The 27,050-nt window shown below is 28.5% G+C and overlaps 2 protein-coding genes across 8 annotated transcripts in view; one reads left to right on the forward strand and one right to left on the reverse strand.

Annotated features, from left to right (window-relative positions):
* Positions 1–21,154, forward strand: part of LOC129972593 (protein CBFA2T1-like) — a 72,101-nt gene extending 50,947 nt beyond the window's left edge. For 3 of the 7 annotated variants that reach the window (XM_056086784.1, XM_056086788.1, XM_056086787.1), the window contains 9 exons: positions 10,377–10,463; positions 11,146–11,381; positions 12,250–12,339; positions 13,300–13,493; positions 14,243–14,490; positions 15,582–15,646; positions 17,231–17,429; positions 19,293–19,483; positions 20,600–21,154. In XM_056086784.1, the coding sequence (XP_055942759.1) occupies positions 10,377–10,463; positions 11,146–11,381; positions 12,250–12,339; positions 13,300–13,493; positions 14,243–14,490; positions 15,582–15,646; positions 17,231–17,429; positions 19,293–19,483; positions 20,600–20,866 (1,577 nt within the window). In that variant the 3' untranslated portion in view covers positions 20,867–21,154. Of the gene's footprint in view, positions 1–10,376; positions 10,464–11,121; positions 11,382–12,249; positions 12,340–13,299; positions 13,494–14,242; positions 14,491–15,581; positions 15,647–17,230; positions 17,430–19,292; positions 19,484–20,599 lie in introns of all 7 variants that reach the window. The other 4 variants (XM_056086789.1, XM_056086790.1, XM_056086786.1 and 1 more) reach the window with 3 other exon arrangements.
* A 3,873-nt stretch (positions 21,155–25,027) lies between these two features.
* The window catches only part of LOC129971745 (uncharacterized), a 36,890-nt gene continuing 34,867 nt past the window's right edge, over positions 25,028–27,050 (reverse strand). Inside the window, exons 14-15 of the mRNA XM_056085721.1 lie at positions 26,238–26,406; positions 25,028–25,662 (exon numbers count right to left, since the gene is read on the reverse strand). Coding sequence (XP_055941696.1) covers positions 25,639–25,662; positions 26,238–26,406 — 193 coding nt within the window. The 3' untranslated portion in view covers positions 25,028–25,638. The remainder of the gene's footprint in view (positions 25,663–26,237; positions 26,407–27,050) is intronic.

A 27,050-nucleotide genomic window follows, 5' to 3' on the forward strand; every position in this document is an offset into this window, starting at 1 on the left:
TGCAACCGAATCTGGACCCTAAAAGCAAGCTTATGTAATTCTTTGTATAAGAAACAGTGTTTCCTCTGAAATATTCGTTTCCAGAAGTAGTCTAATTGCACGTACTCATTCACAATATCATTCCAATCTTTTGTTACAGCTTCAATTCTTTGAGCCATATAAAGAAATCTTACATTGAGTTGCGTCTATCGTTTATATATAAACAATGGCACAGTAATTTCTTGAGCTGCATGTATGAAATGCACTTAGCGCTTACTTAAAAATTAAGAAAACTTTTTAACTTTCTCGATACAGAAAGGATACTTTCTTCGTGTGATTGTTTCCCCAAATATCGTTTTTTTTATCTGAATTTTTTATAAAAATTTTTATGTACGTTGTCAGATTGGTTATACAATTCAATGCACTATATCCTTTTCTAATGATTACCGATTTCCATACATCTTGCATCCATTTTGTATTCAACTTCGTAGAACAGAGAAGATACTGAATGTACATTTTTATCTTCCTTCAATTGACTTATTAAATCCAAAATTCGATATCAATATGTAGTTTCAGAATCAAAATCACATGCCAAATTGAGAAGAATAAATAAATAGCTTGCCCTCTGAGAAATTTAGTCAAAAATTTGATGCCGTTTTAATAATAGAACCATATACCAAATTACATCTATCTGTATTTTATGTTTCTGGATTGCCAAGCATGTACGCAGATATATGGACAGGCGAGCGTTCCGGTGATGGTTTTCAATAAGAATTTGATAGAAATGTAAAATTTTAATGTTAAGTCCCTAAATCAAATTTCATATTTTGGGGGAAATGTCTTTTTGGGTTATCGTGATTGGCAGAGAAATGATCAACAAATCACTGACAGGCATTATTACAAAAAAGTGTTTCTTTAATGTGGGTGTAAAGACCGCCTATTAAATTTTAACTATTTCCAAAACTATAATGCTTCTGTTCACAGATAGACAGGTAGATATAATTATAAAAATGATTTTGAACCTTTTCTCGTACAATAACGAGTCTGCATCGAATGACTGAATTTTTAATTTTCCTCAATTAAGTGAAAGTATTAAGCAATTTAAATAGCAAAAAATTACATAGAGGCGGTTCAGTATAACAAATGTCCCTTATATTATTATAGGAATTAAAATAACAATAAATATCCTAAGTAGTATGTGTCTTCTAATTAGGAAATTAAGTAAATTCGTAGGCCAAAGTGTTAACACGATAATGTTCATAGGCTGGATATTATCTTTTAAGTGCATGAGCAAAAACTTTTAGAACACTTTGCAAGAGCAAACCGTTGAATTTAGAATTTTCAATTTTGACGAGTAATTACTCCTTATTTAGTTTATGCTCAATGAAAAGAGATTTTTGAAATTTTTAATTAAAATTGTAACTTTTTTATTCAGCACTTTCTGGCATAAAAAACCATTTATACACCAATTTTAAATTTAAGTAAAAACACTAATAAATTTTTAAGTCATGCCAATTTTATTTCAATCCGACAGTTTACTCTCTAATTTTAATAAATTTTTTAAAATAATTTTAAGTGCATTTATCATATTACTTTTCATTTTTTGTGTTACAGAGTTTATACACATGCGCATTGAGATGATATTAAATGCAACTGCGTGCACTTTATCCCTTCTATGTTAGGAGACAATATTATAAAACAATAATATAAAATAATATAAAACAATAATATAAAACAGATTAATCAACACTAAAAGCGTTATTTTACTATGAACGTACAAACCAACATTCGGAAATGTCAGATTAATTTAAAATTTGATAGGTCCTACATTGTAAATACTAAATCTGCATACCAAATTTTATTTAACTAGCTCTCTTTATTTTGTAGTAATTGTGTTAAGTTTTTGGACAGCCGAACAGACAGACTGGCTCTGAGTAGATTTCGTAGAAAATTTGATAACAGAAAATGTACAAAATTGGTGTAAAAACCATATACCAAATTTCATCCATTTAGCTGAAAGCATTTTGTAATTATCATGCTCATAGACGGGCAGATAAATATAATTCTAAAAATGTATTTCCCGGACGCAGGGAAGTCTGAAATAAGTAGGTCGATTTTATATATTAAATAAAAAAAGCAATCTCTTTTAAAAGATACTTTCTTAGTAGATTCTATCTTTTCTTTTACTATAATTATATTCAGTAAACATTGATCCACTAGTTCAGCTGAGAAACAAAAAAGATAAAAATATTCAATGTTTAAAACAAATATTGCAATCATCTAAGCAAACTGATATAGGATATCTCTAAGTATGTTATATTTCACACTTATCAATGAGTAACGCGCATTTGTTCATTATGCTTAATCACCTATCTTAAACAAAATTGGCACGTGATAGAAAACCCTGGAGTAATGGCTACCAGGGCATCCAGGTGCTGCTTCTTTCTACTGGCAATTGCTTATCATCGCGATACGTGACTGAGCCGGGAATATTTCACAGGTGGCTTGAATTCCGAAGAAAAGGCTTTCATTTTTAGAAATATTGTCAATTTGGTCGTGGGAAATCATGTATTGCAACACCCTGTGTGCAATTCTGCAAATAGATTACTTAGTGCAACGCTTTCGGAACGGGAAGTACGTTTTCTGCAATGAGGTATTTCTTAAATCACATCGTTCGAATAGGTAAAAGATTCGATTCCTAGATATTTCTTTGAATATGTTATCATAACTGATTGCTCTGCAATGGATGATTATTACTTAATTATTAAAATATAACATTTCAAAGTTATTAACTTCAGTTCGGACAAAAGTATGATTTTTTTTTGTCAATAATGGTATTTTTAACGATATTAATAAGCTATATTACAAATTTTTTATGCAGATTTTTCTGATTTGGTTTAGACATTTCTTTAATGTTAATTTACCCGTCTAAAACGTCTAAAGGATATAAATCTAATGATATATCTGAATTAATAATTAGCTTAATCTTACTTCCCATAAGCACTCATTTGAAAAGATTTAAAAAAAAGTTTATTGTACAAAGCAAATTTTGATAATCATTAATTATTTTTCAAAGGAACTCCAGTGGTGATAATTAAAAAAAAATTAATTGTTCGTTTTTGGTAACTTATTCAGAAAAATTATATTTGCTGATATAATGATAATTTTTTAATAAAAAAGGGACATTCTAATAATGCCTTTTAAAAAAAAGATGCAAAAGTGAAATATTTGCCAGTTTGGGTGGGAGGGGGGATTCTGTATTCAATCGATATTCAAAGAAATTCTATGATTATTTTTTTTCATTTATTTAATTTTTGTTCTTAAGTTAATAAGTTTTAAATTTAAATGGTTTCCTTCAAAATAAAATTGAATACAGTATGAATAAGCTTAATGGAATTATGTATTTTTCATTTTTATAAAACTTAAAATTTCTTTCTCAATTTTTGTTGTGTGTAAAACAATTTATATGTCTAAAAAGAAATAACCTGGAAAGCAAATTAATATCATCAAGAACATAAAGAAAACCTTTTGAAAACAGAAAACAAGTGTTTATAATAATAAATATCATTTAGTCACCTATAATTTATATACTTCGCATTTGTTATTTCATGCATCATACATATAAACAATACCCTTTTTCTACATAAATGTCAAATATAATCGGTTTTATAGCATAATTTATAAAATTCGTCTTTATCTATGATATAACCATAACATATTCCTCTTTATAAGAAAATTCATTTAAAAAAATTAAAAGTTCGACATTTTACTGACTGTTTTAGTGATGTAACTTATGTCTTTGATTACGAAAGCAAAGTCATAGGTTCGAGACTCGTTTCTCACAAGGATCCACCATTCAGGTAGATCTAATATAAGTTAAATTCATCGGGTCCGAATTTCCTCTTACGTTGTCCTGAGGGTCTCATTTTTGGCTTTGTCCTCGCTCTCTGATCGCTATACAAAATTACATACCAAAAATAGCCGTTGCATTGCTTCGAAACGGGTTATCATGAGAACAATCAAAGCCTTGTTAAATGACGTCAGATCTATCATTTTTTTTCCCTGTAATGTAACTTTTAGGAAGTATAATTCAATCTCTCTGTCAACCACTGTTTAATTCAGTCCATAGAGCAAATATTAAATTACTTTAAAGTAAAGCCTATTTGAAATATGAAAAGCATATTTCAGGGTCAGTAATATTGAGAACTCATTTCAGGTCATTAGAATTCTTCTAAGTTTATAAGAACGAACCTTTCTGAGAAATCAAGAAAAAATTTTTAATTTATTAATGGCAAATTAAGGCATTTCGTGGCACAAGGCATTGCATCCCACCTTCTTTAATAATTAGGCCAGTATAATTTCGTGTTTCAAATATTTTTAACTTAATAGTCCAATTTTAGGTCATTTTTTCACCATAATTATTTTACGAAAATATGTTTTATTTATTTTTAATATATATATCATGGAAGAAATGACTAAAGTAATAAATTTCTTGAAAATTAATTCTAAGTATCAAATAATTTCTTTAGATACAAATGAAGGATTTTAATTATAATAATAGAATTGTAATTATAATAAATTTCAAATAAATACAATATTAAAAAAATTTATTTTATATGATCTGTCAACATAACATATATAACAAACGAAATATAACAAAATCATTTAAATTGCTAATTAATATTCAAATATGTTATAAATAAGTAGTAATCAATTGTAGAATTTATTTTACAGTTCAAAGTGTCTTTAAAGTAGCAAAATCTTTAATTAACATCGAATTCAATATTTTGAACGAATTGAGAGTTAGAAATAAGCATGCTACACTTGAAAGTTTATCTCCTTTTAAAGAGTTTCTCAAGTAATTCTTTAATCTCTTAAAAAGATACAATGAGAGCCTATTCCAGGTTTAATAGTAAGGAAAAAAGACTGAGTAATTGTTTTTGAAGTATTGTTTTTAAGAGTTTATCAGGAATATTGTGAACTGTTTCTTCTAGATTTAAATTCCAGTGCAAACTCTGAAATTAATGCATTCTTCACTAAGCTCTGGTGATAAATCATCTTAATTGCGTTCATATAAGTAAGTCGATCTTTTCTTGAAATTGGTCTTTTTCCATCTTTAGAAACTCATACGAAAATCCAAAATTTTCGTCAAATTTGGAATACCTTACTTCTTTTGCATACATTTAATTGTATTGCACAATTAATTTTTTCTGAAAAATTATTTTTCAGTAGAAGGTTTACGTTTTCTCTGTGCTTAGAATTTTTTTTTTCCTATTCTTCAATTTTTGTATTGTTTTCCCAATCATTAAAATCATCAGTAAAATATATTTTTACATAAAATGATTTGGGTTCTAAGTTGTAGGGACATCCTTTTGAGTTCGAATATATCATTCATCCTCTCTTTTCAACTCTTCCTTTTTTTTATTAGAAAAGCTATTCATTTATTTTAAAATCTCGGGTAATCACAGTAAACACTTTTAGATTGTAAAAAATTAGTATTTACTTCTATTAAATGCCGTGGTATATTTCTTATTGTCTACAACATCAGCATTCACGATACTTCCAGGATTTCTTAAATTAACTTCAGTTAGCTTAATATTAGATTCTTCTGGGAATTTATCATTATTTAATTCACTTACACTCTGTATGATTTCGGAATGGGCCTTTTCCTTTTTTGGCTTTAATTTTCTTCTGCGCGCCTTACTAGTATTGTTCTCCGTGCACCTCAGAGCAGGTCAGAGTGGTCAATATATGATTACTGGTAGAGCCTAAATTATTTCCTATTTTATTTTTTTCCTTATTTATCATTTAATAAAATTTATAATCTATTAAATGATTCTACCAATGGGAATATTCAAAAAATTGACATTGATCTGTTACCAAAGCAACTACATAATCGTGACAGCAACCAAAGAGTGATGTTATATTGAGCAGCAGACATCGTTTTATGCTTGGTTAGAGTCATGGCTCGTCTGCCTTGGCTTTGATTGCGTAGCTAGGCTGAATCATGAATAGGTGCCATCCAAGTTTATCCACAATATATTTCATATTTTTGAAAACTATTTTAATAATTAAGTGGATTTAATGAAACAGTTAGAAATCGGATAGTACTTTTCTTCCGAATTTATTTATTTCCTAACTAAACTAATAAAAAAAATAGTCTTGGCTGGAGCTTTTCTTCATCTATGCGGCTCTAGGCAACTGCATAGTCGGAAAACTTCCACTGTTGTTAAACGAAAATAAAAAGAATGTTTTAATATTCTTAATGCTTTATTTTTTCTCGTTTTTCTTATGTTAAAAATCTTTAGATTTTTTTTCCGCCAAATGAATTTTAGTCTCTATAGCAAAAAAGAATTTCTACAGAATTTTTATACTCTACACTCAAAACATTAATTAGTATGTGTGTGTGTGTGTTTTTTTTTAATATTATATTTTAGCGTTCCATTTATAAAAAGCTGTTAATTTTAAAGATTACCTTTTTAAGGAATTCTTGTTCTTAGTTTTTATTATGTATAATACAAAATATTCACGCTATTTTTATGATTAATTGTAGCTCATTATTGTAATTTCTTTGTATTTTGTTAATTTTCTTCATGTGTAGCCTTACCTATCATCTATCTTTATAACATATAGCAGTACATAAAATGGCAACACAATTAGACTTTTTTTTTAGTTTTTTCGTAATCTTCCATAATATTAAGAACATTGCAGATTAAAATTCACAAAATATGCTCACTTCAACTCTACGATTACCATCAAAAACTTTTCAGTGAAGTCCTACTCAGATTTCGTTTTTTATGCTCTTGTTGTTGCCAAAAAAAAAATATTAAGATTTAAGTTTTATAAACCACCAAGATTTGTGCTTAAAACTTTTTTTTATATGCAACTGTTGTTTTGTTTTTTACATTACGGCTGAAATATTTAAAGAAAACACTTGTCTCATTTTATTTGCTCAAATTGTATAACCAACGCTTTACAAGAACGATTAATTTCTAACTTTTTTTTTTCCTATCTAAAGAATATTTATTTCGTCTGTTCACACCTTGAGAATCTCCAAGTTTATAACATAAATCAAAGAAATCTTCCCCTACCATTTCATAATTCTCACCGGAGCAGCTTTCACTTGAAACCAACGAAATAAAGCAGCCAGCAAACGCCTCAGTGTATGGAGAAGGTGAACTTAACGAAAGTGTAATTTTTATTCACTGCAAGAAAAACGTCCATCATTCATTCTAAGCCCGTTTTTATTTATCTTTACAAAAACTTTGGAGGATTAATGTATTTTTCTAATAAAAAGCATTTCAGATATATTTTGAAAAACACTTAGATAAATTATGTGATTTTATACCTGTATTGTATCAAGTTCCAATTTGAGAAAAACTCGGCCTGGTTTTCATTTGGGTATTGCAGTTTCGTTTTTGAAATGTAACTCAATTATTTTTTTGGTATTATTTTTCCAGTATTTCGTGATGATAAATTTCATGTCTTAAAATTTTGAACCATTTAATTTAATATCTTTTAAGATATGCATGTTTTATTGATAATTAAATATCTAAAGTATCGAACTATTGAAATACTATCATATCTATAATTCTTATAAAATCTTTAATTTTAATCCGTTCATGATCTAATTTTTAAGATATTGCATCGATATAAATGTACTTAGATGTCCTGCTAGTCTTAAAAAAGTTAAAGAATGAATTATTTCCTCTTATATATAGAATTTCAAAGCAAATAACCATATAAGCACTTCAGTTCTTTTATATGCACGAATTAATTATTTTAAATAGTTATTTTTTTTTCCTTTTGTGAAATTCTTATATGCGTAGTGTGATGGTTAGCAAAGCTGCAATTAGCTGAAAGTTAATTAAATTTAAATGTACAATATGTCCATTTTAATTGCGGCTCAATTATTCTAAATAGTTAGAGATGAACATATATTTTTAGATGAGAAAAATACTTTAAATTATGTAAAGAATTTTTTTTATTGTTTGAATCAAGAAATATTCTTTGAAAAAAAAAAAATACTAAAACTGTCAGAGTTATAAGACTTTGAATATTTTTATTTCAAGCGCCACCTGGCGGAAGATTCTTCAGTAAACAGTCATCTACATGAAGATAGTCATTGATTGATATAAAAATAATGTTAATCTTCATAACGCGATGAGTTTTAGTTGTAGAAGAAGGGAGTTTTAGGTATTTAAAATAGTGTGTCAACAATATTTCACTAAATATGAACTAATAGAATCGACAGAAGGTATAAATATTTAGACTTTGTTGTTAGACTTTTAGACTTTAGACTTTGTTGTTAGACTTTTAGACTTTAGACTTTGTTTTTAGACTTTTAGACTTTGTAATTTTAGTATTTTTTTTATTCAAACATCGTCATTTAAAGTTTTTTTTCCTTTGGAATTGAAGGTCTACCAGTAACAGTTTGGAATTTAGCTATTGGGCTATGATGGATTGGTCGCCCTGTATAAATTGAAATATTCTTCTGATAAATTAAATTAATTATTTTAAATTTTTTAAAATTATTTAATGTATGTAGAGCAATTGAGTCCCATGAGAAATTTCCAAAGATTGATCATTTTTTCTTTCTAGAGATCTTTGAACATCAGATAGAAGAATTTGTATTATAATCATTTTTATTACTTTTTTTATTCAATGACACTCAATTTCATTTCTTCCTCGATACACTTTATGTTCAAATGGCAGTTTTTTTTTTCGATAAAATCTTTTTATTCCTGCAATACCATCTAAATATTCAAATTCCTGATTTCCAAAGTTTCTTAAGCAACTTGCATGCAGAAGAAACTTTTGGCGAAATTTAGTAAAAGAAATGAACAATACATACTTATATTAAGGCGATCACACTTTTTATCATTTCATTCCTACCTTAGATAATTATAACTAGTCTTTCTCCTCAAATTAACAACTCCAATAACTAATTTATAAATTCCGCATAATGTGTAAAAGGCAGTTGAATAGTTTTAAAATAAATTATGCTATAGCAAAAAAATTACATCTTCTTAATTTTTTTTTAAACTAAGCATTATCTTACTGAGGACATTGTGCTTGGCTCTACTAAAATTCTGTATATTTCTAATTTTAGAAGCTGTTATTTATTTATTTTATTTTTGACGTCTTTTAATTAGAGTTTCCAATACTTTTCAAATAATCTGCTACTTCAAATTTTTTTAAAAAAATATATAAACATCTTGTTGCAGTCACATTTTTAATTGAAAATGTTCAACTGATCTTTTAAAAATATTTAATAAAGAATTTTTAGCGCACTTTTTTAGTGAACCAAAACATTGAATTTTATGTATTTAAATATTTTTATATTAAATTTACAATTTATAGCTATGAATATTAAGGACCCTTGAAATCGATCGACTAGGTGGAGTTACGAGTTCGGAATTAGAATTAAATTAAATTAATCAATCAACTGATAGTTAAAAATATTGAAACAGATATTATAGTAGAGAATGTACCAATGTATAAATTTCAAAACTCTGGCTTATTAAAAAAGTGAGAGAAAAAATTACAAAATGATCCATTTTTACAAAGATATAACAAATCAGGCTTATTAAAATTGCTTAGAAGTAATAAAATTGATTTATAAAATATCCAATTTTCTCTTTATTTATGCTTTATTACTCAGTTTGGTAACTTAAGATTAACCATTTAATGTTATTTTTATTAAATCAGCATAGCAGCATAGAGAAAGAGTGCAAGATGCTTTTTCATCTTAAAGTACAATCTTAAAAAGCTGCTGCGGAGACAAAATAATTCTACGTTTATTGCATTTAAATCCTCTGACGAGACAACATAATATAATAACCCTATGCACTATTTTCCCTCATTTTAGGGCAGAATAAAAAATTTTACTACACCACTGTATCATATACGATGCAAAGCAAACATATTTTTTTCAGATTGTAAATCATTAGTAGGCTACAATTAGACACTATGCTGCGCTAATTGAAGAATTAATTTCAATTTAGATTTCGTTTCTATATGTAGAGTCTGACTTCAATACTTTTTAAAGTTCCGTAGCAATTAGAATCTGGAACAAAGGCAACAGCTGTTTGCAACAACTTTAGATAGGAAAAAAAATATCTTAGAAATAATATTTTCATATTTAAAAAAATATTGGAAAACTTCTATTGCATGAATAAAGGTTAATATTTTTTAGAACGTAATATCGTACTTAAATTACACTAAGCTGTTATTCTTATAATTATATAGAACAATTAACTCAGAAAAAACTGATTTCTAATATTTCTTTTAACTAATTATTTTTTTCAGGGCTTCAAACAAAATTTAGAAAAATAGTATTAATACATTTTAAGAATGTTTATTTTTTAAATTAATTTTATTCATTTTATTTTTAGATCTACCAATAGGCATAAAGATGCCAGACTCGCCAGAAAGTCTGATTAAAAATCAAATTACTTCTAATTCCGCTAGTGGTGTTACAGGTAAGCAAATCTGTTATAACTACATTACAGTGACAGTTCCTTAATTTTTGATAATTCGTTAATAGCTCAAATCAAAGAATTATTACTATTTTAATTAAATATACTAAAAAGTCGATTTTAAAATATGGCGTATTTTAAACATTTTACGTTATGAAAGTGATGACAATTAAGTCTTGAGTATACAAGTTAATTTTAACAATTATTAATAAACTATATAGGGCTGAAAATTTTGTAAATAAACAAATTAGAAAGAAACTTAAAATGCCTTAAATAATTAGGCCACATAGAATTCATTGAAATGCATATATTCAATACATATATATGCACATAAATACATATATTCAAATACATAAATATATTGCTTACTTGCTTATATTCGATTGGGGAAGGGGACACATATGTTTGGGGAACCTACATTACGATATCCAATATAGTATTTTTTTTAGATTTCGATCCTTCAGGTACAATCCATGGAGAATGAAAATCGAATGTATATTCAAAATCATGCCTTTGGCATACCAATGATTATATTTCAAATAATATAAGCAAAATATTAGATTTGGGCAAAAATCGATTCTTCAGAGGAATATAGTAATCTGCAAATTGTAAATATATTACAGATGTATATCTTAAATTCTAACGAGATACCTTATTGCAGTTATCTGAACTTTCCTTCCCCCAGGTGTGAATGGGAATCATTCACCGCATCCTCCTGGTGGTACCCCCTCTCCCCCCATCAACTCCCTCTCCTCGTCAAACTCTGTTCCTCATCATTTGGACCTTCCCGGTGGCAACGGCACCTCCAGAAGCAAGCATGTCATCAAAGTCAAACGATTCCTAGCGACACTGCAGCAGTTCGCCTCAGATATGTCAGTGGAAGTGGGCGAAAGAGTCCACAGTCTCATTATAGGCTTAGTTGTGAGTATTTCCTGCGATTTTTTTAACCGAAAGAACTACAACAAATGCACACGCGGCTTAAAGTTCGGCATAGAGCAGATCTTCAACAATTTAAAATCTTTTTATTGTTCAAAAAATGTTCGTTTTTAACTATGGAAGAGATTAAATTTTGGAGCCCTTGTGAAATTGCTGTATAATTTCTGCTGGAAGTTGCGGAAAACATACAAACAGCAACACAAAGACTGAAATGTCAGAAAGACGAGCTTTATATTTAAAAAAAAAGAATAAGTATTCAAATTTCATGATAAACATCTGCAACATGTTCTGTTTCAAAATACCTCTTGGCAGAATAATGATATAAGAAAGGGGGGGGGGAAAGGGCATTTTAAAATAAACAATAATTTATGTCTACCTTTTAATTATACGAAATCAGAAAAATAACTTCTGCTGTTGCAATAAATAATAGTCAAGTCTTGGTAAATTAACCACAAAAAAGTTCTTTTGTGTTCTCCAAAATGCTCAAAAGATTTAAACTTTATATTACTTATATTTCATTTATAATCTTAAAAAAAATTCAAGTATTTGTATAAGATTTTTCTCTTTTACATTTTGGATATTTTGTTGGAACGTAAAAAGAGTTGAAGAAAGTGAGACGGTGAGAAAGTATTCGAGGCTTATATAATTTTAAAAAAGAATTTTCCGTCTTTGATTCTATAGAGAAATATTAATCCACTTAACTTAGAAAAAAGGACTTAACGAATAAGGAATGTCCATGAATCATGAATTTTCTTAATATTTATATGAAATATCATTTCATAAAAATAAGACTGAGTTAAAATTTTGATTCTATAATTTAGTTTTTAAATTCGAACTTTATTTTTCATTTCAGAGTTCTTCTGTCTCTATAGAAGATTTTCATCACAAGATTCAAGAAATCACAAATTATCCTCTCAGGCCCTTTGCAATTCCATTCTTAAAAGTAAGTGTTTGTAAGATAATTTTTTTTAATAATTTATTAACAATTTCCAGCATTTTATTTCTGTATCAGTTTTACTAATTTTTTAATATTTGTGAATCAAAGATATTCTATTTTAATTATAGAGCTGTTTAAAAATCTGGGAAAGTTGCATTTACTGTTTTGAGAAAGTTAAAAAAAAAAACATTTACAGTTATAAGCTATGAGAAGGTAAAAATGGCCAGTTTGAAGTAATTGGCTCCTTACTGTCCAGATTTCTGTACAAATTCAGCTTGAACACTCTTAAATCATGCCAGGTTTAATATATCATTTCCGTATGTGAAAGATGTAATGTCTGAAGAGAGAGAGAGAGAGAGGTACCAATTGAAGTGGTTTAGAAAAGGAACTAATCTGCTAATATAGTCTGAACTATACATTTTACTTTTCCCATGAATAACAATTTGAAAGTTCTATTGTATTATATTCACTATAGAAAGCAAATGCAAAACATTACTAATGAATAGTAAATCCACCTCACTTTTCCAAAATAAAAAGTTCAATCGTCCGACTGAAGATTGCAAGAATGAACAATCAGCTGATTAAAGCATTTATATCTGAAATCGGGACATAACAGATACATTATATTTTCTTTAATTGGTCACTTCTTTATTCTTGTAGAATGCCTTAAAGAGATTGTGACACAATTCTTTTTTATCTCGGAAATAATTAATAACAAATTGTATGTAACTTTTTATCAATTTTTTAAGCATTCAGGATATGAAATTACTATTATATCCGAAAGGAAAAAAATGAGTTTTTCATTTTTAAAGATTGTTTCAAAATCAAGCCATCAGCAATGAAATTTACGCTTCCAAACAAATAAACTTCTTCAAATAATAATGCATCTAAAATTATTTTGTATCTACAATTCAAAGATATTTTACGAATATACATTTGATTAATTAATTGACTCTCTTTTCCCAGTCTCATCTTCCCATCTTGCAAACGGAACTTATTCATTTTTCGAGGATGGCAAAACAGACACCTCAGCAATATCTACGACAGCACGAGCACGTGATCCTGGACACCTCATCCCACCCGAGTTCTGAGCCATTCGAGATTTTCCAGTCTTCCGCGGATGCAAAAGAGAACGGAAAAAGACGGTCGCCTCCTAGCAGGTAAGAACAAAAATTATTTAAATGAAATAAATATCTAGAAACAAAATGAAAGCGATAAACATGGAATATTTTTCAGAAAGAAGCTTAATTGATATTTAATATAAAATTTATCAGATGGCATCTGTTATTTACTGCCAGATCTTACTCCAACTAAATATCCAGCATGCTTAGTGCGTATTGAATCCGTCGAACTGGTATGGTGTGAAAATTTAAAGATGGTTCGGGTGATGTCTTCTTTGTCTGCCTCTAACTCTTTATCGTTTAGCCCACTCGTGGATTCGAAACGATGTATTCTAATTAAATCATCTATTAACTTATGTGTAATAATATTTTATCTAAACGTACACATTTATATTCCTACCGACAGTCCTTTTCTATCATATATGTAGGTCATATTTTTATATAACCGTTTCATATTAAGGTCGTAGAAAATAATATCAATTCTCGTCGACATAATCAAAAGCGTTTTATTTTTGAAATATGTCTTAAAGTTTGTTTCTAACTCAATTAGAATAATATTTGACAGTTACTATCTAAACATATTAAAATTCTCTAGAGCTCACCAACTTAATTCTGCATAAAATTTGTTTAATCTATTTTCATTTCAGTAACCAACAAAAACTACTACCCTTAACAGCATATAATGAGAACGTCCGCCACGGTTTTACCAATTTATTCTTTGTGGAAGACATGGCAGAAAGCTTTCGTATATGCATAACATTCTTTTTTTATTATTATTTCTCTAATAGAAATGGCAAACTGGATGTCGATTACAGTGAAACCAATGGTGATGGTCCTCCACCAGCCAAACGACACCATCCTATCCCTAGTCCTACCCTCAGCTCCCGGACGAGTCCTGGAGCTCCATCCGGCCTTGGTTTACCACCAAGTCTGAATCTAAGACTACCTGACGACACCGTCCACCCGTACAGAGACAGAGAAGGTAGAATGGACAGATATGACCGATTTGAAAGGGATTTCTATAGGCCCTTTTATGGTGAGAAAAGATTAAAGTAAATTGAAAATGCAATTTGTTTCTTCAAAAACAAAATTGAAGAATGAAGATATTATTGTTGAATTATTGAATCATCTAGATATTAAGCATTATGCATCAAATATCTGGAAATTTTTGAAATTGTAAGAATAACAAGGGTTCCTTCTACTAAGGTTCAATTCCCGGATAATTACCACTTCTCAGTTAATAGTTAAAATTGGTGATTTTCCACCTTCTGTAGTTTATCATCTGCTATATGTCACTATTTAAACATTATAATTAACATTAAAGCTTAATATTTAATCAAAGATAATCGCAATTCAAAATTAAATACATAAATGAGCAACTGAAAACAGAATGATTCTGAAATGAATCGTTCAACTAAAAACAGTAAGGGTTAAGCTTAAGTCGGAACACCACTTATTAACGAGAGATTCAAAAGTTGTAATCTTTTCACAATTCGTCATTTTAGTTAATAATTTTGAAATATAATAAAATTATGAAATTCTAATATTGCTAAATAAGGATTCTGATATAAATAATTCCGAAAAGAATGATACCATAAGTCTATGTGTTTAGGAGGATTTTTTTTTAAAAAAAAAAATCCTGATTTAAAGCATTTCAAAAAGATGTGAGAGACTTGGTGAGAATAGATATGTTTATACATAAACATATTTAGCATGAAAGTTTCTAAATGGAAAAGGAGCTCACAATTCTTAATTACATTAACATTATTTCCATCTCCGAATCTTATAATCAAAAAATTTGTTTATACTTTTCTTAAATTTTTAAAAATTATTTCCATGATCTACCTATAAACATCGCAAAGGCAGAAAGCAAAACAACGTGCATTTAATTCTCAGAAAGACTACAAAAAAGAAGGGGGGGTCGTTCTATTTTCTTTAAAATGGGGGACGGGAGATAAAGAGCAATCTGAATCAAAAGATTACTATAACTTCTCTTGAAAAACTATTTTATTATGTAATGAAATAAATGAACAAGTTTTGGTTTATGGGAAGAAAAATTGCTCTCTTTAATACTTTCATTTTATTCAAACATAATATTAAAATTTTTTCTTTCTCTCTCTTAAACAGGTAATATGTCACGAGAATATTCAGATGACCGAGAAATGGAAGAAGAGTGGAGGAACATTCACACAGTGAGTCGTATGAAAGTCTTATCATAACTTTTATTATTTCATTGTGATCTTATTGTGCGATAAACTTGTCCTTCATTTCGGATCGATGAAAGAAATATATTAATTTCATTTATTATTTTGAATTAAATATCACGTATGTTTATTCATAATGGATTTATTATTATTACGCATATTATTAATTAGCCACCTTTGACGACCAGCTGGTTCGTCAAGATGAAAAGTTGCTAAAAATTTCAATTAAATATTTTAGCATACCTTTCTGGAGTCAGTCTGTATTTGATGATGATTTTCCGAGTTCCGACATTTGATTATCAGATCACAACAGAAACATAGATATGAGGAAGTTTCAAAAGACTAGATTCAATTGTCGTTCTCTATAAGCCGTCTTTGGCGATTAATTGATTCTTCGGAATAAACAATCTTCAATTAATAATTTTGTGTTACTTGATCTTCAATGGCTTCTTCAGCAAATTGTTTTAAACTTCAAATTTTGATAGACATATGTCTAACTCTGCATATCTCATACTGAAACCTACTAAACATGGAAAAATAAACTAATTTTTCACATCTTGATCAATATTGGGGAAAAAAACCGCCGCTTTAGATATTAGAAACAACAATGAAAACTATATGAATCTCACTTAACCCTTTAAAGGGCCATTTTTTTCTAGTCGTATTATATTCAAATATTTTTAGGCTTGAAATTAGAATAAGAAAAGAGATTCATTTAGCTTATTAGATAAATTTAATTTGATTCATTAATTAATTTGGTTAATTAACAATTAAGTAACAAATCAAGACACATCATTTTGTGTGAGATAAAGAAATGAAGCATTTAAGTTTGTCTTTCTAAAAAAATTTGTCAGAACTTATGCCAATCTACATAATTTCATACAAAGATTGATAAATTTGGTGGGAAGTATACTTCCCACGGTCTTAGAAAAGGTTAAACAAAAAAAAAAAATGTTATGAAATGAGCCTGAAATGCCTCTAGAAATTGAATAAAAACGGAAAAAATTATATGACATTAAATTGATGTCATTGAAAAGATGATATTTTGAATTTTAAAATAATTTAAAAATCATTTTTTGCTGTAATGTTTTCGGTAGTTCTTACAGGCATTATTAGAATTTTTAATTAATAAAAATCCTAATATATTTTTTTAATTCACACCTAGATGCTTATTTCCTCCTCCAAAATATGCCTATACCATGTTTAGAAGCTCCAGGTCAAACATTCCGCCCTGTTGAACCTCACCATACACATACATGCATCTTCATTATTAGAAGAAATTACCATCCTCTTTTGATGGGTGTATCTTCGAAATTTTTCTTCCCGCCGGTTCATATCAAACTTTGTACCCTTTGGATAAGCTGTGTCGATGTGGAAAATTTTTTTAAAAAATCTAATGAATGTAGCTTGCTTACCCATTGTTATGGTTCTACAACGAGTAGAATTATATACCTACTTACATGTCGATTCGTGCTATAGCAATATATTAAAATACAAACACCAAGGATAATTGTTTCAGAATCGTCTATGTAATTGCATATCACACTAACGCGCTTCTGCTTTGTGTTTCAGATGCTGAACTGCATCCTGGGCATGGTAGAGAAGACAAAACGCGCTTTGTGCATCCTGCAGCACCGAAGCTACGCCGAGCGAGCGGAACTCACGAGCTGGATCAGACATCCGGAAATGGAACCTAAGAAGAGGCCCTCTGATATCGTGTCGCATTTCAAGATTGCGGAGGACCGAGTGACCGAGGTCCGGCGGAGGGCAGGTACGGACTTTCGAATAACTACAATACTATCTGTTGAACATGCAGAAAAATTCTTAAAAATCATATTTTATATAAAAAAAGAAGAAGAAAACGAGGAGTATGAAAAAAAATTGATAACATTTTTGTTTCCCTTCTGAATTTGAAGTGTTATTAGATGTTGATTTGAAAGAGAAGGTCCTAACCTTCCAAATTTCCGAAAACTACATTGCTTGACTTTTTTTATTTGAATTGGTATTAAAAATGGGTGAATACAAAAGAAAATTTTAAACTCTTATTGAATTAAGTTAATATACAAAGAAAATTTGGGGAGATGGTTTTCCATTGCTTCTGAAGTTGATATTACTCGTATGAGCTTCTATCATTGTAAATTTTTATTTTTTGTATAATATAAGATTGGAAGACTTATATTCTTTTATTTTTCCCCTTAAATTAGATTAATGAATTTCGCTAAAATTAATATTTTTAACCTCCGAAATTGAGAAATTTTTATTTTTATCTATTTCATGATTTCTGAAACATATTTCTGTAAATTATTAAAGCTTAAAATGTCTGAAAGTTGTTCTTTTTTTTTTCCAGATTTTCTCTATAAGATCTGTGAATACAAATTTATATAAAAATCTAAAAATAATTTGTAAATTAAAGAATCAGACACAACAACTGTATAGAATTTCTCCACCTCTTTTGTTTCATAACTTTTAGGCCTGTTATCAATAGCCTGATGCTCCACCATCATTCAATCTCAAAAACGCTACTTTACTCTATACTCTTTATGAAGAAAACTTTAACAGAACCCCTTACACCGAGCCATCATACCGATTTCATTTCATTCCTGTTGCTTTCGGCAACCAGTTGGTTCGACGGAAATAATGATTATAATTAATTTCAATTAAATGGTTTAGATAAAAATGCCATGTCTATGATTCCACTTAATTGTCAGATTTTAAAGTCGTGTTATTTTAATTGTCTTTCTTCTGTTGTGCACTTAAATCATTTTAAAGGAGAATAATTTTATGACACCATTGGGCTATTAAAAACGTAAACATGCGGTCTGAACTGCATAGATATTAAACAAAATTCTTTAGCTTTCAACAAATTAAGGAAATCCCATGATAGAATATCTGATGAAAAAAATGGAAATTAACCGAATTTCAGGACAACGACATAATTTGTTAGAAATTAAGCAAAAAATACATTTTTTTTAAAATAGCAAAAATTGCGAAAAAAAAAAATTGTGTGACTTTTAAAATGATTTTTTTTAAACTTTGAAATTTGTAAAATTCATCTTTCAGCAATAATACTTTCGGGAAGATATCGCAGAAAAACGCCAAAATTCAGCTCAAGTTTTAATCAATAAAAATTCTAATTAAAATTTTTTTAAAAATCATTTTGAGGCTCACTTTTCAACCCTTCTATGTATATGCCAAATTTGATAGTTGTAAGTCAAAAACCTGTAAAGCGCCAACACACATGCAAATACGCAAACATACACTCTGCCATCTTTATTTTAAGTAAAGATACATATGAAAGTCCATTATCTCTAGATTCATTATCAATGATCTCCTATTGATTATCGATAGATATCAGGAAATAACACTTTGTAATGTTCTCCAACAATTGAACCTATTTCACCACTTTGCAAATATAGCTAATCAATCAAAAGGCTATTATTTACCAATTCTGATTGGAATTTTTTGTTATGAAAAAGATTAGCTCATCAAAATGAGTTATTACCAAATTAAGACTAATAATACGCTGGGTTAGCAGCTATTCGCCGATGGCGGCTAGAGAAAATTAAGCTGTAAAATTTATCTGATTGTGTCTGGAACTGAATATGATAGCGCGGTGTCTTTCTTGTCGCCCTAGAAGAAGCGGTGAACGAGGTGAAGAGGCAGGCGGTAGCCGAGCTCCAGAAAGCGGTGTCGGCGGCTGAGAGCAAGGCCAGCGAGTTGGTGGCGGCAGAGAGGATCAAGATGGAAAGAATGCTGGCTGAAGCACGGCGGCAGGCAGCGGAGGATGCTTTGGCCGTCGCCACCCATCAAGAGGAATCGACAGAGGTAGGTACATCACATCCATCTGTAGCTTAATCAGTAGGTTTCCATTCCTATGAAGGAGCCATTACTTGCGCGGATGAAATGCAAAATTCCAGTTTGATTTTGAAATCTACTTCTCATCTCGTAGGAGAAAAAGTAAAAGACAATATACATTTTAATATTACATAACAGGTGGAATTATTTTCGTTGAAATTGCCTGGTATATATTAGTTATTTCTATTCGAAACTTAGTAATTTCTGTATTTATTGTGAAACGTGCTTTCCTTATGACTTTTAGCATATTATAAACAGTTTAATATCACTGCAATGTTCGAGAGTGCAAATCCAATAACTAAAACAATGGTAAAAAGTATTGTAAAATATATTTAAAAAATAAAAATATATAGTACCGAAATAATACTCGCTAAAAAAATTTTTTTAATTTTAAAAATGTGTTGTTGTTGTTGTTTTTTTGTGATTAATATACTATAATAATTTTGATTAATTTGTAATTTAAAAAAAACTAAAATTTTGACTATTTTTTTTCAACGAGCATCTTTTATCTAAGAATTCAACTAACTGCAAAATTTGGCATTTCAATGCTCTGCCCTGCAGAATAATATGATAAACATCGTTCTTGTTTTTAAAAGTGAGATAATAAAGATTGACAATACAAAAGATTGATAAACATTATTATGCTGCTATGTTTCCAATTAGAGGTTCTATTCTACTTTGAATTTTTTTTTCATTTTATCAATTTTATTCGCATTGAATGAAACTTTTTTGCACAACGTAATTTACCGATAGTACGCTAGCTTATATGCACTGCCGTGTTAAAAAAAAAAAAAAAAGATTTCTCTTCTAGTTTTTAAACTTCTTTTAATATCGTAATTACTGATTAGATTTACGCTTACGATAAAGTTTCGTCGCCAAGTTTTTAACCGTTTAAGTGATCCTTTTAATCTTGAATAGCAGTAAAAAAAATTAAATGTTTAAAAAACAAATAATATCCTGGCTTATAAACAGTATCTTGTTTTTTAAAAAAATGGAACTTTAATTTTAGAAGCGTGAAACACTTGATTTCCAGGACTCAAACATTTGACATATGTACATTTTCTGTGTATTTCTTTTTTGTTTAAGATGTTCTCTTCTTCCACCACCAGAACTGCTGGAATTGCGGCAGGAAGGCCAGTGAGACTTGCAGCGGCTGCAACATCGCACGGTACTGCGGTTCCTTCTGCCAGCACAAAGACTGGGAATCTCATCACCGAGTCTGCAGTCAGACTTCTACTTCCCTCCCAGCCACATCGTCCACCAGCACTCCACCCAGGACAACATCTGACCACAGTCCGAGCCCTTCCAGAACATCGGCCTTGGTTGATGTCAAACCCATCAAGATTGATATGATGTAAATAATAAGTTCTTCACTTTTACAGGCTTTACTTCAGTGCAATTTCCTCCAAAAACAGACATTTTTGTTTCGGGGGGGGGGGGGACGAGGATTTGATATTTCATTTGGACAACGCACACTCGATGTTTCTCAACTTACGAAAATCTTCATGGTAAATTATGTGTTCATGTTCTAGTTGTTTTTTCAATGTCAGTGGTGAAGACTTTTGATTCAGATCATTTTCATGAGATGTATCTGCTATGATGTGATCCAGTTGTAGATGTGCCAACCAACCAAATTAAGGGGGGGGGGGGAGATTCAGAAGCGAGACTTGGTATCTAATTAGATATTTATAGGTTGTTCGTGATTTAAAATCTTCATTTTGAATTGATTAATACCAGAGATGCTTGGTAAATTAAAATAATGGGCTTGATAATTAATAAGCAAAGACATAGCTTCAAGTACAAATGAAAATGCAGACACTGGTGATAGACACTTTGAGAATTTCCTGCAAGAATAATTATTCTAAAGTGTTCACAAATAAAACTGTATATATATAAATGCACCTTTTACACAACAGAAGCCTTTTAAATTGCAGTGGTGTGTTATCTGATTAAACAGAAATAATATTTATCAAACATTTTCATAAAAAAGGTGGTGTTACAAACTAATATTATGAAGTCAGCAGTTGGGTTTGGATATTTCCCAGACTTACAACAAGAATAATTTTGATGATATGCAATTTTAAATCCAATAGTTCGCAGTAAAATAACATAACTTGGAAAATCCATTAATTCAATATAACTTAATGAAGCCATCCTAGCAAGTCACTATACTGATTGCTCATCACCTTGATATCATACAGAATGTATATATCTGTATCTAAGAACTTCAAAATAATGGCATAGCAAAAAAGTGGTATATGTGGCATGATATGATTTTGTTTACCACCAAATGTCTTTTATGGTTTTGCATTTTAAGTAGTAGCTGAAGAATAGTTTGATTTTTTTTTTTCAATCTCTCATCATATTTGGCTTTAAAAAGCAACATAAATATATCAAGAATTTTGCTTTTAAGATTGATCCCAGGACATTTATATCTTTCTTTCCTCCCTCCATTGTTTCAACGCAGAGTAAAATTATGATTGAAGAAGAAAAATTAGAGTTGTGGAAGTAATATCTACCTTAAAAATTAAAGATTTTATTATTTTAAAAAATTGGATGCAAAAGTGTATGGCAGCGAGACTGTATAAAATAAACCACTACATACATTAATAATTAAAATGAATAGCATCCAAAAACAATCAAACTGAATATCTGATTTTGAAGACAGATGCAAATTAATTAGTAAAATAACATTTTAATTAAAAATATATATATTATTATTTAAAATATCATGAAGTAATATTCTTGAATTATTTCAAGTCAGAAATTGAAATATTATGTGCCATCAATATTTCATTAAATCATTCTGCATTTTCATTCAAATTTTTTATTAAATTAAATTATTAATGCATGCAGAGGGAAAGATTTTCATAGTAAATCTGTGCTGCTCTATTTTTTCAGTTTGACAATTTTTTTTTTTCACTTTTTATCATGATTTTTTAAATAAAACCACTAACTACTATAATATACTCTAGTTTGAAGTCCATACACACAGGAGTAGTACTTCTGACTGATTGAAGTATAGTAATCATAGGCTGTAGTTATTTTAGTCACTGACTGTACAATAGTTAGATATTACTTTCTCAGCTCTAGTTTCTTCATTCAAACAGTATAAATCCTGTAGTAATTGTACAGGGGAAAAAAAAGAGGAAAAATCTATACTACAAATGCATTTGCATTTCAGTGAATGAAAATGATACATGTATTTAAAAATATCAATGGCAGACAAGACTGAGATATGAATCTCCTGCTTCAGCGGAAAAAAAAGTTGACACATCTATGATTGTGACTTGAGACTAAAGAAACTGTCATCGCTTGATCAGTGTATAAATGATTCATCAAATTAACTGTGTCATAACTTTCACTCACTTGTTAATTTACTTCACAGTAGATCTATATATTTAGAAAAAAGAAACTGCAGAATTAGCACAGAAATCCTTATTTATTTCAGGGACTCTTCAAAATACAGTACTCTCTAAACAATCCTGTTTCATTTTATACAAATCAAGCTTTCTAGTCATATGAATTGATATGCCAAAGTAAAAAAAGTTGAGTGATATTTTTCAAAATATGGGACGCCAATTCTGCAATATAATATAATGGTATACTATAAACTCATCTTTTTTATTTCTCTCTGCATTTTGAGAAATTTGGAAATTTATTTATCAGTAATATTTTTGTCTTACACATTCTAGTCATTATTGTGTAAATTATTCAAAAGCAACATATTTTGAAATTAAAAAAATAATATAGTAAATTTTTTAAAATGAAAATATATTATTAATTCAAAAAAAAAGCACCTGATTAGTTTAATCACTTTATCACCAATGATATATAAGTAAATATAACTAAAAATTTTTTGGCTTTTCTACTAAATGCCATATTAATTTGAAATCACAGGTAGGACTTTTCATTTATATGCATTGTGCATGACATGCACATCAGTAGGTAGTTAAAATATAATGAATTAATTCTAAGGTGAGCCACAGAGAATAATGAATCATTAATTTTTAAATATTCAATAATAAAATTTACAGCATTCTGAAAAATAAACTTTCAAAGAAGTATTAAAGCATATTATATTTGCTTTATTTTTTTAATTTTTTAAAAAAAAAGCTCAAAAAGTTTAAATCCATCCAGTATGTTTGTAATGTTTTCGCCCTTAAATGAAACAAGTAAAATATAGAATAAAATTGTAGATGTTTGTTAAATCCAATCAATTTTAAGAATTTTTTACCCATTTTTCTATTAAAATTTGATTTGTGTAATGCAATATCTATAAAGGACCAAATTTCATTTTATATTAGTTCCTATTAATAGAAAAAAGAATTCATGAATATTATATTTATGGATAATATCATCGAAAATTATTCATTCATACCAAAGATAAATTTGCAGTGGAAATACCAAAGAATTTGTATATAAAATAATGAATGTGTAAATGCATGATCAATGTTTCTGTTAAATTTTAGTACCATAACAGTATTCTAAGAATATATTAGCAAACTAAAAGAGAAAAATATAACATCATATAGCATTGTTAATATATGCTTTTAATTGTTTTCATATATATAGACTGATTGATTAGGACTAATACTTGGATAGTTTATTCAATTGTATATGAATAATAATACTTGCCCACTGTAAATATTTGGCAACTAATTTTGTTAAAAATATCAAGTCATAAAATTCAATATTTGAATTTAAAATAATTTACTTGGAAGTAAAAGTAAATTATTCAAAGACTGAATGGTTCATCAAACAGCCTTTTATTTCTCTAGTTCTCTCTTTTATTCAAAATTTATTTCCAAATAGCATACTGTTTGCAGTTTATTTATGATTTATTTGTTAATAGTATTTTCTAAATGTGTAAATATCAGTGAAAGGCTTATTGTGATTTTTTTGTTTGTTTCATCTAGTCAGTTTATGAAATTGTAAACATCTAAATGTATAAAACTCATTAAAGACCATAATTGTAAAAAATCAATAAAAAGAACATGATATTTTGCTTCAAATGAATTATTTTTTCAAAAGTGTGCTTATCAATGTATAAAACATACAGCATAAATAAATTCCATAATTCACTGTGATTCTTTAATTGCTACAAGAAGTTGCATAAATATTACTGAAAATTTCTTGCAAAATCTACTCATTTATCATTTTCAAAAATATGATATTGTAACAGTATATCCACTGCATCAGTGAAAAATGTATTTTTAAATAGTCGAGTAAACTTTGGAAATTGATTTTTTTTAAATGAAATGATAACAATAGGGAAATTAAATAAAAATAAGTTACCCAATAAACATACTGAATAATACAACAATAAAAAATAGTGACTTGAAATATTAATGGTTGAACACTTTCACGTGTACTTATGTTTTGCAGATATGTTTTTCATTAAAATTGGAATTTTTTAGCTAAATATATGCATTTTCCTTTTAATCAATATTGTTAATAAGCAAGTTGAAATTTGTAAGCAAAAAAATTAGCAATACAAAGAAGGAAGAAAAATTTCATCTTCCCACAAATTTTATTTAAAACTATGTTTTACACAAAAAGAAAATATTCCACTAATTCACAAAACAGACCCAGGAAATTTGGAGAAAAAAAAGAGTACAATCAATAAATATAAAACATAAAAAGTATCCTACCCTCTGAGACTAGATTGCATACTGTTAGGTTGTTAAATCATGATTACTACAAATACATAAAAATAATTATATACATATTTTTATGGAATTTTCTTTGCAAAAATATTTTTCTTTATATACTATGAACATATGCTACATCAATTTACAATGTCTTTGAGAACAAAAAAATTATTTCAAATAATACCTGAATCGATATCTATATAACTAGTATTATTAGAAGCATTTCCATTCATTATCATGATCAGTTAGGCATAAGTTGTATCCTTTCCGTTGGTATAACAGATAATAATAGATAATTCTAAAGTTCTTCACTTAGCATAGCATTAGATAAATTAGTCATAGAAAATTCCCGCAGCTAGGATAATATATAAAATAAACTGCCATTTACATATCATTGCTGACATTAGCAAAGCTAAGTGCATATGCTAAGATGCAATATATACATTTTTAAGATAAAAGACCCTCTCTGCATCATGTCAGAGTACTGGAAACAGCCTAAGGAAGAGAAAAGAAAATAAACAGATGCATAGAGTATGCAAAGTATATATATATTCCTTTAAAGCCATTTGTTAAAAAAATACATCAATAATTTTGGAATAATATGATATTTCATTTCTAAAAAGCAGAATGATAACTTGAATTATTATTAAAAATGACTCGATTTCTAAAGAAAAAAGTTGTAATGATTATATAAAAGCTAATTTTCAAACAACAGCATCAAATTAGCATTTTTTTCTTTCCATGAATGTTTTGCAATTTCTTCAGAAATATTTTAATTGCAGTTGATTAAAAAAAGAACAGGGTGGAGAAAACTCCCTTTAGACACTCTTTACCACTCAGACCCCCTTCACCTCACTGAAATTCGACGAATAAACCAAATTATGCTTTAAAAATTTGCAATTCCCAATTTAACAATAATAATTTCCTACAATTGAAACAATGTTAGAAAATATATATCGAATTAACAATAATTTCTAATGTATCATATCGCATAATACACTCTCGGCATTGAAAGAGAAAAATTTCATATGATAAACATTTAAGCAATAAATAATACATAAGCTTCATACCTCAGTGAGTCTCTTATAATAATCATCATTTGTTTCACCCTTGACTCTGTCAGGTACTAAAACTCTAGACTTACGAAGAATGAACTGGAGATCACGTGTGGTCATAATAGGTAAAGGATTAGTTTTGTTTTCTCGGAAAAGTTCAGCCAAGTACTCATAGTAGTGTGTCCTAAATTGACAAAATAAATACCAATCAGAAATATGGCTTTTTTTTAAGTATCACAAAAAGTAAATAATTCGTTTTTGATTCTATTGCATATCTTTATAGTGTCTTTCATGTTTAGGAAAATTTATTAAAGATCATTTAAAATGAGGTTAAATGTATTTATTGTTTGCATTTCTTTTATAAGCAGCTCTATCATCATAAACTGTGATTAGATATTTATCTAAATACAGTAATGAATCAATAAAAGTATTTACATAATTGTTTTCTTAAATATGTAAAATTCTTTTCTATATTAAATTGATGCCTTTTAATAATTAATGAAAAGTATTTTAAAAATTACACACATATACATCAAAAATATACATAAATTTGCTGTGAAAACCACAATTTTCCATCATAAACTTATAGCAATTAGTGAATTGAGAAAATCGTCTTTAAATATTTTATTTTAGTTACATTTTTAACAATTTGCAAAATGTTACTTATTTTTATTTTTAGAAATTATTAAATATAATAATACATACTGTTTTGTTTAAGGTCATAGCAAATTTTTGCATCATATTACAGGTACTGCTCATTTCAAATATTTGACATTGCATATGTAAAATAACAATTGCCTATTTTGCATTATTTCTTCTGAGAATAAA

Source organism: Argiope bruennichi, chromosome 6 (genome assembly GCF_947563725.1).
Source record: "Argiope bruennichi chromosome 6, qqArgBrue1.1, whole genome shotgun sequence".
NCBI lineage: Eukaryota > Metazoa > Arthropoda > Arachnida > Araneae > Araneidae > Argiope > Argiope bruennichi.